The 19,622-nt window shown below is 38.0% G+C and overlaps 1 protein-coding gene across 2 annotated transcripts in view; it reads right to left on the bottom strand.

Moving 5' to 3' along the window:
* MTX3 (metaxin 3) overlaps nt 1-9,294 on the bottom strand; it is a 190,628-nt gene extending 181,334 nt beyond the window's left edge. For both annotated transcript variants that reach the window (XM_053701359.1, XM_053701358.1), the window contains exons 1-2: nt 9,092-9,294; nt 3,783-3,852 (exon numbers count right to left, since the gene is read on the bottom strand). In XM_053701359.1, coding sequence (XP_053557334.1) covers nt 3,783-3,852; nt 9,092-9,163 — 142 coding nt within the window. In that variant the 5' untranslated portion in view covers nt 9,164-9,294. The remainder of the gene's footprint in view (nt 1-3,782; nt 3,853-9,091) is intronic.
* Nucleotides 9,295-19,622: the final 10,328 nt, after the last annotated feature.

The following is a 19,622-nucleotide window of genomic DNA, read 5'->3' as shown; positions in this document are numbered from 1 at the left end:
AGAGGGAGTACCCTCCAACGCGTCAGAGTCCTCCATAGCTTACGCCTTTATTAAGATCTCGATATACTATATAAATGGCACCTTTATACTTCCAATGTCCGGGGCACTCACCACCTCCTTAGACCCGGGCCACAGAAAAAAACGCTTAGTCCCCCGCCAGTCAAGAAGAGAAAGTTGAATAGGCCCCACCCGGTTGCATGGAGTGCCTCGCAGGACTAACCCTGCACTAGGTAGTAAAAACGTGCCAAATCGGCCGCATTAAGTAACTCCCGGAAATAAAACCTGTAGTACACCCATTGCAATAGTCTCATCTCACACATATTGCAGCAATGACACAACAAATAACATTATGTACAAACCCCCCGTGTTCAATAATCGCCCTTCCAGGGATATTAACCCTTGATTCTATAAAGATAAAAGGCGTCACACTGTGACCCTGTCTTCTTGCGTTATCATTATGTATATAAAAAATGAAACAATCTTACCAGAATCTATACCGTGGAACAGGAACACGGCCTCTCAAATGTGACAGTGTAGTAGCATCGCTCCTGACATGGACTTGAGTGCAGGAAGCAGGCAGCGAAACTCGGCAACCCTGATTGCTTATGGAGATGTTAATGTGAGTCGGGATGGTTTCGCAAAAAGACTCTCCCTGTATCTCCAGACTCTAACTTTCACCCATGCCCTCACTGAGAGGCTGACAGGACTACTTAAAACTCCAATACCATTTTGAAGAGTACTACCCCCAATAAGAGACTACTCCAAATCTTCAGACACTTCTCTGCCAACCTCCTGTGACGAAAGGCAAAAAAATGACTGGGGGATGAGGGCAGTGGGGGAGGTATTTAAGCCTTTTGCTGGGGTGTCTTTGCCTCCTCCTGGCGGCCAGGTTCTTAAATCCCACAAGTAACGAATGAAGCCGTGGACTCTCCTCCCCTTTAGATGGAAATAATCTTCTGATTCTGTCCCTCGGCCTGTTCAGGGATTATCCTACTGCTGCTGATTGCAGCTGCATTGAGTGTAATGGCACGGTCGGGCCGGGCTGTTATTAGACAGCTGGCCAGATGCGCTCTGTAGAGCACAGAGGGGGGGTCTGGAAAACCCTCTTTTTTATAAAAGTTCACCGGATATATTAGGTTATATAAAGCTAGCACTCATATAATGTTATATACTTCTGCACTATGTGCAGAAATATATGACATTATTTTTTAGGTTTACTGGCACTTTAATTTGTCTCCATGCAGGCAAGTAGTTGATAATAAGGCCCTAACTATCTACCACCCATTTAGTATCTTTTTTTCCCCCCAAAAGTTAATTTACTTTAAATTACAACTAGTAAGCAGCAAATTTCAATTAAGGGTACAGTAATTTTATTTTTATTCTGCAATGAACTGAATGCATTACAGAAAAATAATTACAAAATCCTACTTCAGAAACTATTTTCAAAAACCTGTAAGTAAAAATCTGCAACCCCTCTGGGGCTCAATAAGCAGTTTTGCTACATCCCCCTTAGTAAAACATTTAATGCTAAAACTGAAAAGACGGTAGGTATAGCTAACAAGATACTAAACCATCTGCCCATTAGACTAACTAGAGAACACTTCTTCTAATCTGCTATATAGCTTCTGCACCCTTGAGAAAGTCTGATTGCATACAGACGAAACGCCTCTATGACCTGCTTCCACATTCGGTTTCTACGACTGTGGTGGGGTAGGAGCGTGTGGGACTATCGTGTGTAAAAAGTATCGGAGAGTACATTGAAAGAATTTGAATATCTTGTTTTTAAACATTTGTAAGTTGCCACTTGTTGTTTGTGCACTTGCGTCAAATTAAATAATCTACACCTGAGTCGGGTTGCATCTGTCTTTCCTTTGTTTCAGCCTCTGCACCCTGTCTCTGATGATCTACAGACTATAAAACAGAGCAGCCAAAGTCACAGTCCATGGGCCGAGTGATGCAGTATCTGACTATACAGTTAAAGTGAAGGTAAACTTTGATGAATCAGTGCCCTGTTTTTTAAAATACTATTAAAAACAGGGCACTTTCATTCATCAAAGTTTACATTTCCCCGTTTTTGTACAAATACTTACCTTTTATTCTGGAAGCCGCTCCAGCGCTTCCCCCGCCCGTCGCAAGTCTCTTAATGCGTCACCAATGACAAATCCGGCTTCCTCAAATCACGGCTTCCCCCACAGAGCAAACATCAAGTGATATACACGATTTCCATTTTTGCTCATGTTAAAGATCAGTAATATTTGTGCTACAGTCGGGGTACATAGAAAATAAATGTGTGCCTACAGGGGTACTTGCTACCAAAAGGTTGAGAAACACTGATGTAGGTGACCTCGGATTATAGTTTTGGAGACTTTCTGACCCCAAGACGAAACTAATTTCTGCAATTACACAAGCAAACAACACAGCTCCAAAGGCCCGCTACGATCCTTATACCTCCATCTTGAGGGTGGCACAGGGAATGAGCACAGAGCTATGGGTGGCGAAGGAGGTCAAAAGTTGAAACACTGCTGCGTGGTCCAAGCCAAACGGCTGGGGAAGCCGCGCATAGCAAAAGACAAAATAGAAAAAGGCAGTACTCCGGAAAACAAAGTTAAAAGCAAAGCTTTATTGTTACATATTAAAAATCAAAAAGTGTCCAGCAGGGTAAAGGAACGAATCTGTTATACGTTTCGTAGACTATGACTAAGTACTGTAGAGTACAAAACAAGGGATTTGTACATTTAACCCTGCTGGACACTTTTTGATTTTTAATATGTCACAATAAAGCTTTGCTTTTAACTTTATTGTTTTCCGGAGTGCTGCCTTTTTCTATTTTGGCAACTTGAACCATCCTATTCACAGTGCACTGAGACAATATAGACACACATCCTCTTCCAGGTTGATTCATAACATTGACAGTTGACTGAAACTTCTTAATTTTTGCTTTGACACACAGAGGCTCATTTATCAAGCTCCGAGTAGAGCTTGAAGAGCTGTGTTTCTGGCGAGTCTTCAGACTCGCCAGAAAATGCGGTTATGAAGCAGCGGTCTAAAGACCGCTGCTCCATAACCCTGTCCGCCTGCTCTGATGAGACAGACAGGATTCGCCGCAATTCAACCCGATCGAATCTGATCGGGTTGATTGACACCTCCCTGCTGGCGGCCGATCAGCCGCGAGTCAGCAGGGGGCGTATTGCTCTCCGCATTCAGCAAGGTCTTCCGGACCTGATCCGCGCTGTCGATTGATTGTTACTAAACAGATTTCAAACCTCACAGGCCTAGAACCTCTATACAGCAGCACAATCCATATCCTTTGTCTTTCACATACAGGTTCTAATAGCTTCAGCACACACTATTTAAAATAAGTTAATTGACCTTAAAGGGACACTAGACCCAAAATGTTTTATTACATAATTCAGATAGCACTATTTGGCAGCAGTTTTGCAACAATGTTATACATTAGCAAGAGCACTAGAGGGCAGTACTATTTCCTGCCATAGTGCCCCAGACATGTGCATGCTACCTATATAGATCTCTCTTCAACAAAGAATAACATGAGAACCAAGCAAATCTGATAATAGAAGTGAACTGGAAACTTTTTTTAAATTGTATTCTCTATCTGAATCATTAAATAAACAATTTCATGACCCTTTAAATCGGAACATAGCACCAAGTGCCAAGATAACTGCAAGCCAGTACTAGATGCTGTTGTGAGCACAAAATCTAATCCCACAGCTTTTAAAAAAAACAACATATAATAGTCTTTGTATTATTATTATGACCAGTACCTTTTGGACTTGCCCATGTGTAATCAACAGGATTCACTTTCAGCGGAGCACCAGCAAATCTTGCATATGCCTAGAAAAAAATAAAGATAAAATAACAATACACTAGCTTTAGTTCGGTTTCTTTGTTTTTAAAGGGATACTAAACCCAAAAAATCTATATCATGATTCAGGTAGATAATACAATTTTAAATAACATTCCAATTTACTTCTATTATCTAATTTGCTTCATTCTATAGATATCCTTTGTTGAAGAAATAGCAATGCACATGTGTGAGCCAATCACACGAGGCATCTATGTGCATCTACCAATCAGCAGCTACTGTGCATATCTAGATATGCTTTTCAGCAAAGAATATCAAAAGAATTAAACAAATTAGATAACAGAAGTAAAATAGAAAGTTGTTTAAAATTGCATGCTTTCTAAATCATGAAAGAAAATAAGTTTGGGTTTCATGTCCCTTTAAAGGGCCGTTATAGCGAAAAAATTAATTGCTCTAATGAATTAACAGCTTGCCATTTTCCCACTGTAATATTCCGTAAAATTTAAAGTTTTGAAATGACAATACCACTATACATAGAACAGCCTCTCAATTACCATATCTCTAAATTCAGGTCCTATTGTGAGAAACAAACATATTATCCGCCTGATAATTTACTGAGGGTACCTGCCCTGATGTTGAGATGACCATGTTTGCCCTACAGCCCCTCGTCTTTGTCTTTCTTCTAGAACTATTTTGGTTTTAAATGGTCAGTTCTATCAGGTATAGTTCCAGATTGGAATACTAAGAAAAAGAGGTTGCAACAACTGGCTATTCCTTAGATCACCACCATAGTTATCATAAATCTGTGTTACTGACTCCAACACTGTCACAAAAGTGACTTTAAGGGATAGTAAACCCAATTTTTTTTTTTCATGATTCAGATACAACATGCAATTGTAAGCAACTTTCTAATTTACTCCTATTATCAACGTTTCTTTCTTCTCTTGGTATCTTTATTTGAAAAGCAAAAATGTATGTTTAAGAGCCGGCCCATTTTTGGTTCAGACCTGGGTTGCACTTGCTGATTGGTTAGTTACATTTAGCCACCAACTGGGAGCTAGTTGAAAACATCAGGAGATCCAATGACAACAGGTATATGTGTTTAGCCACCAGCTAGCTCCCTGCTAGCATTGCTGCTCCTAAGCCTACCTAGGTATGATTTTCAACAAAGTAGATTTGATAATATAAGTAAAATGAAAAAAGTCTCTTAAAATTGAATGCTTTCTCTGAATCATGAAAGTTTAATTTTGACTTTGATGTCCCTTTATAGGGACGCTGTACTGTAAAATAGTTTTCCAATGACTTATTATACCAACTACATAGTATAAAATGTAGGGGGAAATGCTCTTTTAGGTTTATTTTTGGATATAAAATATCTTATTTTGCTCATTTAGTACACAGAGCATTTTAAATGGGTTGCACTTCAAGAAAAGCAGACATCCTTGTCTTATCTATGTCTTTAAACACAAAATCATCCTCATCTTATCTCTTTGTATATAAACAAAAGCTGGAACTTAGAGAGAGATCAATGAAAACGAAAATTTGATTACTTGTCTCTCCCACCACCACTGGGATGCCGATTCTTGCTTACATAGCTTTTCTTTAGAGAATACAATTTAGGTAGTTGCTTTAGCAGACAAAATCAGCTATTTTGAATAACAAGTAAAAGTAAATTAACGGTTTGTAATCAATTTAATATTGGTTGTAACAATATTATACATTGTTGAAACACTGCTGCCAGATAGGCTTTATGTGAATTACAGAATTTCAATTTTTTTGTTAAAGTGAATGTAAAGTTTCATCAAGTAGTGCTCTGTTTTTAAAAATACTATTAAAAACAGGGGCACTTTCATTGATAAAACTTGACATTGCACCATATTTGTAGAAATACTTACCTCTTTGTCTTGAAAGCCGCTGCAGCACTTCGCCAGCCCGTCGCAAGCCTCTTCCTACGTCAGAAATGACGATTCCGGCCTTCCTCCAATCACAACGTTTCTTTAGGCAATGCTTCCCCCGGGGGGAATCCGTGATTGGAGGATGCCGGAATAGTCATTGCTGACGTAGGAAGAGGCTTGCGATGGGCTGGCGAAGCGCTGGAGCGGCTTTCAAGACGAAGAGAGAAGTATTTCTACAAATATGGTGCCCCTGTTTTTAATAGTATTTTTAAAAAATGGCTTTACTTGATGAAACTTTACATTCACTTTAATCTCTCTTTTAGTTTAAAAAAAAAAATGTCTAAACACTAACTTTTTTCCATTTTAATTAAAATTAACAGGTTCTGAAAGGTCTTGCACAAACATTTAACTTACATTTTCCAGTAAAATTACCTCTTCCTAAGGATAGAAAAAACAACCAAACAAGGATATAACCTTTCAAGTTGGAATAAAAAAATTAAAAAAGAAATATTATTCATTCAGACCTTGTGGTACCAAGCTAACCTCACTTCCTACCTTCAATTATCAAACTGATCCACATTTAGAAATTCCAATAACTAACTCTTTTTTTCTTTATTGGCGGTTTGGATAAATCTGCCCTTACAAGGTCCAGATGGAGAATACTTGAAGTTCTTCCCATTCTATAGACTCTTAAGACATGAAAAAATATTATTCCTGATTCTTTTAATAAAGTTTTTCAAAAAGATTTTCGCCCAACATCACTCTTAGATGGTAACAAGCACAGAGGTCACTTTGTAGGTACTTACTCCTTTATGTTTTCATTTTCTAACCAGAAGTGTGTATTAAACAGGTTTTACCTATGCTTTAGATCTTAAAAGCAAATAATATCAGGTCAACTGAGGTTTTAGAAAGTGCAAACTCTGCCTTTACTGTTTGTTAAAGGGAAATGAAACCCACATTTTTTTCTTTCATGATTCAGATAGAAAGTTGCTTAAAATTGCATGCTCTAATTTACTCCTATTATAAAATTTTCTTAGTTTTCTTTGTATCTTTATTTTAAAAACCAGTAATGTAAGCTTAGAAGCTAGCCCATTTTTCATCCAGCACCTAGGTTGCGCTTGCTGATTTGTGGCTACATTTAGCCAACAATAAGCAAGCGCTGACCAGGTTCTGAATAAAAACTGGGCTGGCTCCTAAACTTACATTTCTGCTTTTTCACATAAAGATACCAAAAGAAAAATTAATAGATGGGGTAAATTAGAAAATTGTTTAAAATTGCATACTCTATCTGAATCATGAAAGAAAAAATTTTGGTTTCATATCCCTTTAACCAAATTATCATGAATCTCTCAACACTTAAAGGAATACTGAACCCCAAATTTTGCTTTAGTGATTCAGATAGAGCATGCAATTTTAAACAACTTTCTAATTTACTCCTATTATCAAATTGTCTTCGTTCTCTTGCTATCTTTATTTGAAAAAGAAGGCATCTAAGCTTTTTTTGGGGGGGTTCAGAACTCTGGACAGCACTTTTTATTGGTGGATGAAAGTATCCACCAATCAGCAAGAACAACCCAGGTTGTTCACCAAAAATGGGCCGGCATCTAAACTTACATTCTTGCATTTCAAATAAAGATACCAATAGAATGAAGAAAATTTGATAATAAGAGTAAATTAGAAAGTTGCTTAAAATGTCATGCTCTATCCGAATCCCGAAAGAAAAAATTTGGGTTCAGTGTCCCTTTAAAGCTTTATTCAAAAGGACGCATTGCATATTTTCAGGCGTGATCACTTTAGTCCATGTCTTATTTATATGCATCTTCAAAATGAAATGCAGGGAAAATACAGGGCCCGATATTAAATATTTTCTCTTGTTTACAGACTACTGCTGAATTGCATCCTTGCAGTGGCTCATTTTAAGGGATACGAAACCCAAAAATGTTGTTTACTGACAGAGCATACAATTTTAAGAAAGTTTCCAATTTACTTCTACTATCAAATTGTTCTTTGTTCCCATAGTATTCTTTGTTGAAGAGATACTTAGGTAGGTGTCTAGAGCACTACATGGCAGGATACAGTGCTGCCATCTAGTGCTCTTGAAAATGTATAACATTCTTGCAAAACTGCTGTCATATAGTGCTCCAGATATGTGCATGCTCCTGAAAATACATCCCTGCTTTATAACAAAAGATACCAAGAGAAAAAAGAACATTTGATACTAAGTAAATTGGAAAAAAAATATATACATTATATATATATATATATATATATATATATATATATATATATATATATATATACTTTGTCTGAATCACAAAAGAAAATGTTTGTGTTTCCTATCCCTTAAAACAAAGTTATTGTAATTCTCGGGAGCTGCATAGAACTGCTGGTGCTAAGTAAACATGGCTAGTGGTAGGTAGGGTTGTGAGACTGCTGCTAGCGATTGGCTCCCAAGTGATACTTTATGGGCCAATATATTGAAATAAAAAATCACATGCTCCCATTTTTTTTAGAGCATGTCATTTTATCACTATCAATCCAGCAAATCTATGCGTTTACCCCTACAACAGGGTTTAACGCATAGTTAAAATACCACTCATCCAAGTAGAAACCGCTGCTGAGCCAAATCAGCTGTATTATGTGATTAGTGCTACTAGCAAAGTCAGCTGCAGTTTCCTCTCTAGACCAGAGGTTCTCTGCGGCCCCAAGCGGTACTTTAACTGTGGGTTAAACACATAGATTTGCAGGGTTGTTAGTGGTAAAATAACATGCTCTAATAATGAATAAGAGCAAGAATTTCTTTAGTACAATGGCCAATTAACTACAAGTTTTGCCTGCACCCCTAATTTTTACACCCTAAATGTTATGGTCTAAAATAACTTCTAGTTTAGCATATGCAAACCAAACTAAAAATGTTAACATATAAATATTTTAAAATTTGGCTTTTGGGAAACTAAAAATAATTATAGTTTCATTGTATTTACCTACATTGTGAGTTTAACACGGTTCTTTCTAAAACAATCTACGTCACTGAATAAATCAATTCACTCAATAGGTACAAAGTGACTGAAAACTAAATTCATGGGGATTCACTCCCAGACTAGGCACACCCGCTCGTGTGAAACCACCTCAAGACAGATGTTGACCCAACTTCCTGTCAGAAACATAACTCTTATTTATGGGTCGGTAGCAAACAAACTACTGTGTCAGAGATAAGGACCCTCACGCTAAACTTATTCTGCACAGTGTGCATGCAGCGAAATGTACTGTATTGCTTGCAATACTTTATATGTCTGATTAATTTGCATTGTGACATAATGGCATAATACAAGCCACATACATTGCATACGTGCTCCCTATAGCTGCCTCTTACCAGAACAACAAGGGATTCAGGATGCACAGAGGGTAACCCCCAGTCACCTCCCCAGCATCTCAGTTCCATCATTATCAGGTTACGCAACTAACCGGCTGCTGTCACCTTGCACCAGCCTGGAATTTCCTGCTGGAGAGTGGAGACACAGGTCCACCTCGAGGGGAGGGGACTTGGTTCCCAAGCCCTTCTCCTAGAAGAGTAGGAACCAGTCATTTGTTTAGGTAGCGGCTAGTTCCCATTCTGCTAAATGAAATGCTGACGTCACAGTCACGTGACTGTCTGCAGTGATCACATGGTACAGAGAAGTTGAGGAAGCAGAAAGGCGGGAGACTCAAATATTTACTTCTGCATATTTGTTATAAATATATACTATATAGAAGGACAGGAGAAGGAAGGATTTGTTAGCTTATGTTTGACAGGAAAGACATACAGATGTGGCAAAGGAGTGGAGAAGAATACGTGTTAATTTTTTTTTATTTATTTATTAGAAAACAAGAAGCTGGGATCCTGATTAGAATAACAGACACCCATAGACTTGGAGTTCTTTTTTACAACTCTGAATACTAGGAACCTTATTTCTGTTTTGATTTTTTATTAGAAACATGAAGACCTGTGTCTGAGAGAAGATTACAGATGAAGCAAAACATTTGTTTTGTATTATTGTGTAGGAGAAAGGCTGTGCATGGATTGCAGATGAAAAGCAATGTATAGCTATATAGTAAATCAAAAAAACAAAGGCTGTGTTTCTGTTTAAACAGTGATAGCAAAAATGATTAAAAAAAATTCTCTAGTACTTTGTGCAAGTTTTTCTCTGAAATTCCCAATAGTTAGGCTTACCATAATTTTTAGAGGTGAAACTGGGACCACCTGGTGCAGTGCCAGGGGGGTGTGGTCAGGAGCGTGGTCAAGGGGGCGTGGCAATTACCGGTCCTTTTAAAGTATTAGTTTTTATGTGTGTAATGATTCGTGGATACTCTACCCTTCCTCAGTCAAACAAGTGAATCACACAGTTTAAATATACCATAACACCACCCCCTAGTGAAAAAGGCACCATTACGTTGTAATGGCAAATAAATCATTAATCTAAATCTCAGATTCTAAATAATGCCAAACATCAAGCATAATTATCACTTTCATAATTATCAATTTCACAATTTAATATCTGCAGTGTAATATGTGTTTTATGTGTCTAATTAAGGAACAGAGCCAAATACTGATAAGGCATAAATACAACATTGAATGAAAGTAAAAAAGAAACAAGTACCTGCTAAAGCTGTTTAAGAGGCTACTCTATACCATAATGCAGGAAGATTACAGCCAAAATGCCATCCTGCATGAAGTAAAGCAAGATCCAGGCCAAAAATCCTGCCTGTCTGTACTTCCTAGTCATACCCATATGATTCCCCTAAACGTGTATCATCGGTGATGTCACCAGGGGTCAGGGGGGTTGTTAAATTCTTAGAAAAATAAACCAAGTAGTACTACAAAATAAAAAAAACCTACGCTGCTCACTCAGCCTGTATTACTAAATGTAAACTTTGAAGGACACGAACATTAAGTTAAGCAGGGCTGTATGTAACAAAGTACCAGCATCTAACTATACTGGAGAGTCACAGTCCAGTCATTTTGAATAATGTGTCCGGGTTTCAGGCGGTCTGAAACCCGGACACATGATTTGAAACCTGGAGGAGGCAACCCTACTGGGACAGAATGAACAACCGGGTGGGACACTGGGACAGCGCCTCCAAACCGGGACAATCCCAGTAAAAGTGGGACTTCTGGTAAGCCTACCAATAGTGAAGGGGTTAAAATGGAAATGAAAGCATAGAGACATGAAATAGCTCATATTGTCACTTTATACCTTAACTACCTTGTTCAATATTCTTCGTGTGCTGGTAATATTGCTCAGTATACAATGGCTGAAAGAAAGGGATTATGGAAGAAAAGGTGTTAATAGCTGTTCTGTATTATGAGTCATAGGAAAGAGTTAATGACCGTCTTCTGTTTTATTGCAATGAAGGGGGCATTATTCTCTCTTTTCTCTGTCATGAATCAAGCCAAGTACAAAGTTATCCTTGAATACAATTTGCTTCCTTCTGCTCTGACGTTCCTTAACTCTGAGGATTGTTCTTTTCCAGCAGGACAATGCTCCATGCCACATATCGAGATCAGTCAAGGTGTGGATGGAGAACCACCAGATCAATACCATGTCATGGCCTGCCAAATCTCCAGACCTGAACCCCACTGAAACCCTCTGCAATGTGATCAAGAGGAAGATGGATGGTCACAAGCCATCAAACAAAGCCGAGCTTCTTGAATTTTTGCACCAGGAGTGGCATAAAGTAACCCAACAGCAATGAGAAAGACTGGTGGAGAGCATGCCAAAACGCATGAAAGCTGGGATTGAAAATCAGGGTTATTTAACCAAATATTGATTCTGAACTCTTGCTAAGTTAAAACATTAGAATTGTGGTGTTTAAAAATGAATATGAGCTTATTTTCTTTGCATTATTCAGGGTATATTTGATTTAAATCACAAGCAGTAAGACTTGATTTAAAGGGATAGAAAGGTCAAAATTGAAATGTGCATGGGTGGATTTCAATTTCAAAAAGAAACATTTTTGCAATATACTTCCATTAGCAAAAATGCTTCTAATAAATTATTACTGTTTTATTTTTTTGCTGCATACACACACATCCTGTGAGGGCCGTGCACCAGTATTCAAACACAACACCTTAGAGAGTCAGCAGTAGCTTGTATGATACAAATTACGTCTTTAGAAGTAATATACGCCACAGAAAGCCAAAGTGCTTGAATACTGGTGCACAGGCCCTTACCGGTTATGTGATTATGCCGCTGAAAAACACTAATAACTTTTATTATAAGCATTTCTGCTGATTAAAGTATATTGCAAAAAGGCTTCTATTTGATATCTCCAGTTTAATAGGTTCATATTTGATTAAAGGATTACTTTCTGTTATAATTTTTAAACTAAACAACTAACATATTAAAGTTAATAAGCATTAATTAAAACCTACTGACCTATATTTTCTCCAAAACGAAGTTTCATAACGTTCTAAAAGTTATATCTTTTATTCGCCGATGATGTCACGTTATCCTGCCCACTATTTTCAGCACTGCATGTTCAAAATACTTAAACCAATAACTTTGTGTTTAAAGTGCCATTTTGAAATCTAGGTATTGTAAACGGATTGGTACAGAGCAAAGGATACCCACGGAGTGGGTTTGGAAAACAATTACATTTGCAGACAAGATTTCTGATATACGGTAGAGATATGTTAATGAAATGCTATTGATAAAAAGCGTATTTGGGGTAGTTAGTTAGTAACAGGCATAGAAAATATTTACTTACAGTGGCCCTTTAACTTTTTAGCTCTACTTTATTGGAAGGAGAAAAATAATGATTACTATAAGAACAGCAATTTAAATAGCTTTAACTAAAACAATAAGATTATATTTCCTTTTCAATGAGTGCCCCTTTCACCTCACACTTAGGTTTTTGTGCTTATCTATTCCACTCCAAATAATCTTCTATTGAGCTTCTTGAAACTTATCAAGAGTTGATTTTGTGTACATAGATTTGCAGGGGAGCAATGGGATCACAAGGACAGTAAAGTCAAAATTAAACTTTAATGTTTCAGATGTTACTTTCCAATTTACCCCTCTTCTCTAATTTGCTTCATTCTCTTTGTATCCATTGTTGAAAAGCATACATAGGTAGGCTCAGGAGCAATGCACTACTGTGAGCTAGCTGCTTGTCACTGGCTCATCCAGTGTGTTCACCTGACTCCCAGTTAAACTAAGGATAACAAGAACATGAAGTAAATTAGAAATCTGAAATTTGTAGGCTCTATCTGAATCATGAAATAAAAATGTTGGGTTTATGCTCCTTTAAGGTCTATGTCTCAACTCTATGGGCTTGCCTCTGAGGCTGCCGTCTTCAATCCACCCGATCCTATAAGATCGGGCTGATTGACACCCCCTGCTAGCGGTTGATTGGCCGCGAATCTGCAGACGGCATTGCACAAGCAGTCCTGGGGAACTGCTTGTGCAATGATAAATGCCAACAGCATACGCTGTCGGCACTCAGCGATCTCTGACGGATAGACATTGGTAAATCTACCCCTATATGTTTATTTTATCATTTTTCTGCTGTGAATAAGAGGCATGTTATTTCTACAGACACAAATTTGCAGTTCTGAGGACAACAAAACCAAGAATATGTGATAATATCTTCTAGACAGAAAAATGCCAAAAATAAACCTCTGGGAGAGCATGACATTGTGAGTGGACTAAAATTAAATTAAAATTACAACAAAGAATATACACTCACCGGCCACTTTATTAGGTACACCTTACTAGTACCGGGTTGGACCCCTTTTTGCCTTCAGAACTGCCTTAATTCTTTGTAGCATAGATTCAACAAGGTGTTGGAAACATTCCTCAGAGATTTTGGTCCATATTGGCATAATAGCATCATGCAGTTGCTGCAGATTTGTTGGCTTCACATCCATGATGTGAATCTCCCGTTCCACCACATCCCAAAGGTGCTCTATTTGATTGAGATCTGGTGACTTTGGAGGCCATTGAAGTACAGTGAACTCATTGTCATGTTCAAGAAACCAGTTTGAGATGATTTAAGCTTTGTGACATGGTGCATTATCCTGCTGGAAGTAGCCATCAGAAAATGGGTACACTGTAGTCATAAAGGGATGGACATTGTCAGCAACAATACAAAGTGTGCCAAGAAAATATCCCCCTCACCATTACACCACCAGCCAGAACCGTTGATGGATCTATGCTTTTATGTTTTTGCCAAATTCTGACCCTACCATCTGAATATCGCAGCTGATATCGAGACTCATCAGACCAGGCAATGTTTTTCCAATCTTCTAGTGTCCAATTTTTCTGAGCCTGTGCAAATTGTAGCCTCAGTTTCCTGCTCTTAGCTGACAGAAGTGGCACCCGGTGTGGTCTTCTGCAGGTGTAGCCCATCTGCTTCAGGGTTTGACGTGTTGTGCGTTAAGAGATGGTATTCTGCATACCTTGGTCTGCATACCTTGGTTGAGTGGTTATTTGAGTTACTGTTGCCTTTCTATGATCTCGAACCAGTCTGCCCATTCTCCACTGACATCAACAAGGCATTGTTATCCACTCAACTGCCGCTCACCGGATTTTTTTCTCTTTTTCGGACCATTCTCTGTAAACCCTAGCGATAGTTGTACGTGAAAATCCCAGTAGATCAGCAGTTTTTTAAATACTCAGAGCAGCCCATCTCGCACCAACAACCATGTCATGTTCAAAGTCACTTGAATCCCCTTTCTACCCCATTCTGATACTCAGTTTGAACTTCAGCAAGTAGTTTTAACCACGTCTAGATGCCTAAATGCATTGAGTTGCTGCCATGTGATTGGCTGATTAGCAATTTGTGTTGCCAATCAATTGAACATGTGTATCTAATAAAGTGGCCGGTGAGTGTACATCCCTAATGCTACATAATTAAAAACCTTATACTTATTTCAAGATGAATAACCTTTTGGATTATAATTTCTCACAACAATCTGGACCTGTAACAGTCAGCATCAACAGGATTTAGAAGGGATATATGGATTTCTCTTATGTTACAAAAATGTTTTCTGCAGGGTAATTTTTCACACCCAATTTTGTACTGCTTTGTATTTGTCTAATTAAGCCCTATTTCCCTACTCCCTCTTGTCTCAAAGCTTCTTGAAAAGCTGGTATATGTACACCTATCCCAGTACCTTACATTAAACTCCCTCCTTTGCCCCATCACTCCACAGAGACAGCAATCGTTACCAATGACCTACTTACAGCAAAATCCAAAGGCCACTTCTCTCTGCTTATCCTCCTTGATCTGGCTGCAGCCTTTGATACTGTTGACCACCCTCTTTTGCTCCTAACCATCCAATCCTTCAGCATTTGTGACACAGCCCTCTCGTGGTTCTCTTCCTTCCTGTCTAACTGTACCTTTAGTGTAGCCTTCTCTGGGGCTTCCTCTGCCCCGTCACCACTTTCTGTTGGGGTACCGTAAAGGCTCGGTCCTCTTCTCTTAATCTACACATCATCATTAGGTTCCTTAATAAAGTCCCACGGGTTTTAATATCATTTGTATGCCGATGACACCCAAATCTACCTCTCTGCACATGACCTATCTCCTTCCTTGCTAACCCGTGTCAATAACTGTCTTTCTCACATCTCTTCCTGGATGTCCTCTCACTACCTTAAGCTAAATCTTTTAAAAACTGAGCTCCTTATTTTCCCTCCTTCTTCTTAAATCTCCACCCCCATCTCTATATAACTGCCAACAACTCCATCAATACCCCGCATGCCCGATGTCTCGGGGTCACATTTGATTCAGATCTTTCACTCCTCACATTCAGTCCTTGGCTAAATCCTGCCGCTTCCGCCTTTAAAACGTGTCCAAAATTAGACATTTCCTTACACAAGACACAACTAAGATTTTAATCCACTCTCATCCTTTCCAGCCTCGACTTCTGCAACTCCGTTCTCTCTGGTCTCCCTAGCTGCCGCCTACCTTCATTATAATCCATAATGAATTACTCTGCCAGGCTCATCTTCCTTACACGTCGCTCTTCATCTGCTGCACCTCTCTGCCAATCCCTTCACTGGCTTCCTCTTGCCTCCAGGATTAAACACAAAATTCTGACTCTTACATACAAGGCCCTTAACTGCACTGCTCCCCCCTATATATCAGACCTTGTCTCCAGGCACTCTGCCTCCCGTCCCCTTCGCTTTTGCTCATGACCTCATACTCTCCTCTCTTGTTACCTCCTCACTTTCCTGTTTACAGGACTTCTCCAGACTGGCTCCCATCATGTGGAACTCTTTCTCGCTCCACAAGACTCTCCCCTAGTTTTGAAAGCTTCAAGCGCTCCCTAAAGAGTCTACTGTTCAGGGATGCATACAACCCACACTAACCTTTCCTAATACCAGTTCCTCTCCTCCATTACTAGCCGCCATGAACCCCCTTAGAATGTAAGCCTAAGAGCCCAAATGTTTGCTGATCACCTTCATAAAAGCTGACTACAACAATGCAACTCTCGGTAGGGCCCTCTACCCATTTGATCCCTATAAATGTTACTTTGTATACTGCCTATGTCTATAGCGCTGCAGAATCTGTTGGCGCTCTACAAATAACCGATAATGATAATAATAAATTACATCCAAAATCGATAACTATCTTGTGTTAAATCCCTAAATAGTACTCACAAGCTTTACTTTCCAAATGTATACCTTTTGGTTTTGGTATTCATCAAGAATGGAAGGGGTCAATAAAAACTTTAAGGTTTGAAAAACAGTGTGGTAATTTCTGTCCACTCACTGTAATAGAGGGATTTCACTGATGAGTATTTTAAAGGGACATAAAATAATCTAGTTTTATTGTACACCCTGTTTAGCACTCCACAATATGTTGCTGCTTTATAAATAGTCAATAATAGTGAGTTTAGTACATACTGTACAATTAAGTGATTGTATCATCATCTAAATACATTTCATGGATGAAGACTGACACTTCATCAGACATATATAAAAAATATCTACAGTCATTAACCTCTATCAGGTTAATATTGCAAACATGACATACTGAAATGTAGTTTTTATGATTAATATAAATGAGACATTTTAACTAAATATTATTGAAGATCAAGTAATGAATGCACAATTTTGAATTTTATTAAATACAACCACAGGGCAGTTATGAGGTATGCTATTTTACTATCCCTGGAAACCCCATATGTTAATTTAAATATTTTCTTTTGGAACCTCTCAACAACATGTCTCTACCACACCAATTTATTGGTGGGAGCTAATGATCCACTTTGTCGCCCCATCCTGTATGATAACTCTAAGGTATGTAGTGTTGCACATCATGTCATGTGCTGACAAATGAACTAGAGAAGCATTTTATATATACATACAGAGTGTGCAAAGATCAGTTTGATAAGGAAATAGATGCATATTTGGCCATACAATCCCACTACTAGCCAAAGGGGATTATTAGAAAGAAGTCTCTTGGGAGAAGTGAGGGTAATTTTTCCTTGAATGAGGAAAGGGTCACTACTATATACCCGTCTTCCATTAGAGGTTGAGAGAAAGGGTTACTCATTGCTTTACTGCTTTAAACTTACAGAAGAGGCAAATCCCTTCTCTCTTTATGAATCACTCCCCTTTCTATATGTGGCTAGCAAAATTAAGTTGTAAAGTTAATAACTTTCTGTTCAGTTGTAAGAAATACAGTGTATGCAGATCAAATATAAAATGCAGAGAGGCTATTGGAAGTTTTTATTCTGAAGTTCTATGTTGATATATATTTATTGACAGTATGTTCCTGTAACAATTGTATTGTAATAAGTATAAAAAGGGAATAAATTGAAAGCGACCCTGTCCAAGATGAATTTTAGCAACTCTTTCATAGCATCAATTTTCTCACTTTACAGTAAACCGACTGCGCGGGTTAAGGTAAATGGCATTCTCTCTGATAAGTTTAGCATTCAAAATGGAACGAGACAAGGCTGCCCACTTTCACCTGTGCTGTTTGCCATCACTATTGAGGCTTTGGCACAGTCTATTCGGTTAAATACTCAAATTAAAGGTCTTCAAACTACAATGTATGAGCATAAATTGGCGTTATACGCAGATGATGTCATACTCACACTCACTAAAAAAAAGAGGGGGTGAGGAGTGAAGATTAGATCAGACTCAGCTTGCTTCCCCAAGTCTGATATGCTCCCAATATCAGATGTGTGAAAGTGTGCAAGGTGGGGGTGGGGAGCGCTCAAAAAAGAGCTGTGAGTTGGACTGTGATTCTTAACTATTCCTTAAAATCCTTCAAATCTTCTCACAAAAAATCCTAAATTAAAGTGTTAATAAATTAATCACTATGCTATGTGGTAGTAGACGTTTCTACAAAGAGTGTACTTTGTGTTAAAACTTATTTCCCCTAATCGGCAATTTTGTAACAATATATATTGTTTGAAACTTAGTTTAAAGTGCAGTGCGGTATTTATCCTATTTCTTAATACTTCTATCCGTAATGTGTAAGCACAATGTTGTGAATACAATATACTTATAAGTGAATGAAAAAAATTTTCAGTGATTTAGAAAAAAACATTTACTTAAAACATGTTAAAATACAAATACAAATACTGTTGCTGAAGACAATTCATATGATGTTCCGTTTTTCGGTGAGTTCAGATATTGTGATTCTTTAGTAATGTATCTGATAAGGTATTCTTAAGTTGTTTAACTTAAGAATACCTTATCAGATACATTACTAAAGAATCACAATATCTGAACTCACCGAAAAACATTATTTTTAAACAATTACATTTTTTCATAGGATATGGATATGCTCTAATATATGCTTTAATTATAAAGATACGGAACATCATATGAATTGTCTTCAGCAACAGTATTTGTATTTGTATTTTAACATGTTTTAAGTAAATGTTTTTTTCTAAATCACTGAAAAAATTTTTCATTCACTTATAAGTATATTGTATTCACAACATTGTGCTTACACATTACAGATAGAAGTATTAAGAAATAGGATAAATACCGCACTGCACTTTAAACTAAGTTTCAAACAATATATATTGTTACAAAATTGCCGATTAGGGGAAATAAGTTTTAACACAAAGTACACTCTTTGTAGAAACGTCTACTACCACATAGCATAGTGATTAATTTATTAACACTTTAATTTAGGATTTTTTGTGAGAAGATTTGAAGGATTTTAAGGAATAGTTAAGAATCACAGTCCAACTCACAGCTCTTTTTTGAGCGCTCCCCACCCCCACCTTGCATACTCACACTCACTGACATAGGTGCATCTATACCAAAAGCGCTTGAGGCATTTGCAGAGTTTGGCAAGGTCTCCAATTTCCATCTTAATATCAACAAATCCGAAATTCTTAAATGTCACGTACAAGACTGAACTGTTACCTAAGCTACTACAAAACTGCCCCTTAAAAAGGCAACAGACAAAGATGAAATACTTAGGAATCTACCTGTCCCCAGATCCCCAGGTGATGTTTCAAGCCAATTACAAACAATTAGAAAATAGCTTGATAGCGGATCTGTCCAGTTGGAGGAATAAATCTATTTCTTGGTTGGGACATATCAATGTGGTTAAGATGAATATATTGCCTAGGCTGCTTTATCTGTTGCAAACAACTCCTATCTCTCTTCCAATACATTATTTAGACAGGATACAAGGGCTCATAGACCAATACATATGGAGAGAAGTCAAACCAAGGGTAGCAAGACGGACTCTATACCTCCCAAAAGACAGGGGGGGTTGGGGGTCCCGCATATAGCTACATATAAACAGGCAATTACCTTTCATAGATTGCTGGATTGGTGCCAGAATGACCCAAACAAAGAATGGGTTCAACTAGATTGCGACATAGTGAACATAAATAATGCAGGCTTGACAGCATGGCTAAATAAGAAACATAGACCGAA

The sequence above is a fragment of the Bombina bombina genome, chromosome 2, assembly GCF_027579735.1.
Source record: "Bombina bombina isolate aBomBom1 chromosome 2, aBomBom1.pri, whole genome shotgun sequence".
Lineage (NCBI taxonomy): Eukaryota > Metazoa > Chordata > Amphibia > Anura > Bombinatoridae > Bombina > Bombina bombina.
This window is presented reverse-complemented; position numbering and strand designations above follow the sequence as displayed.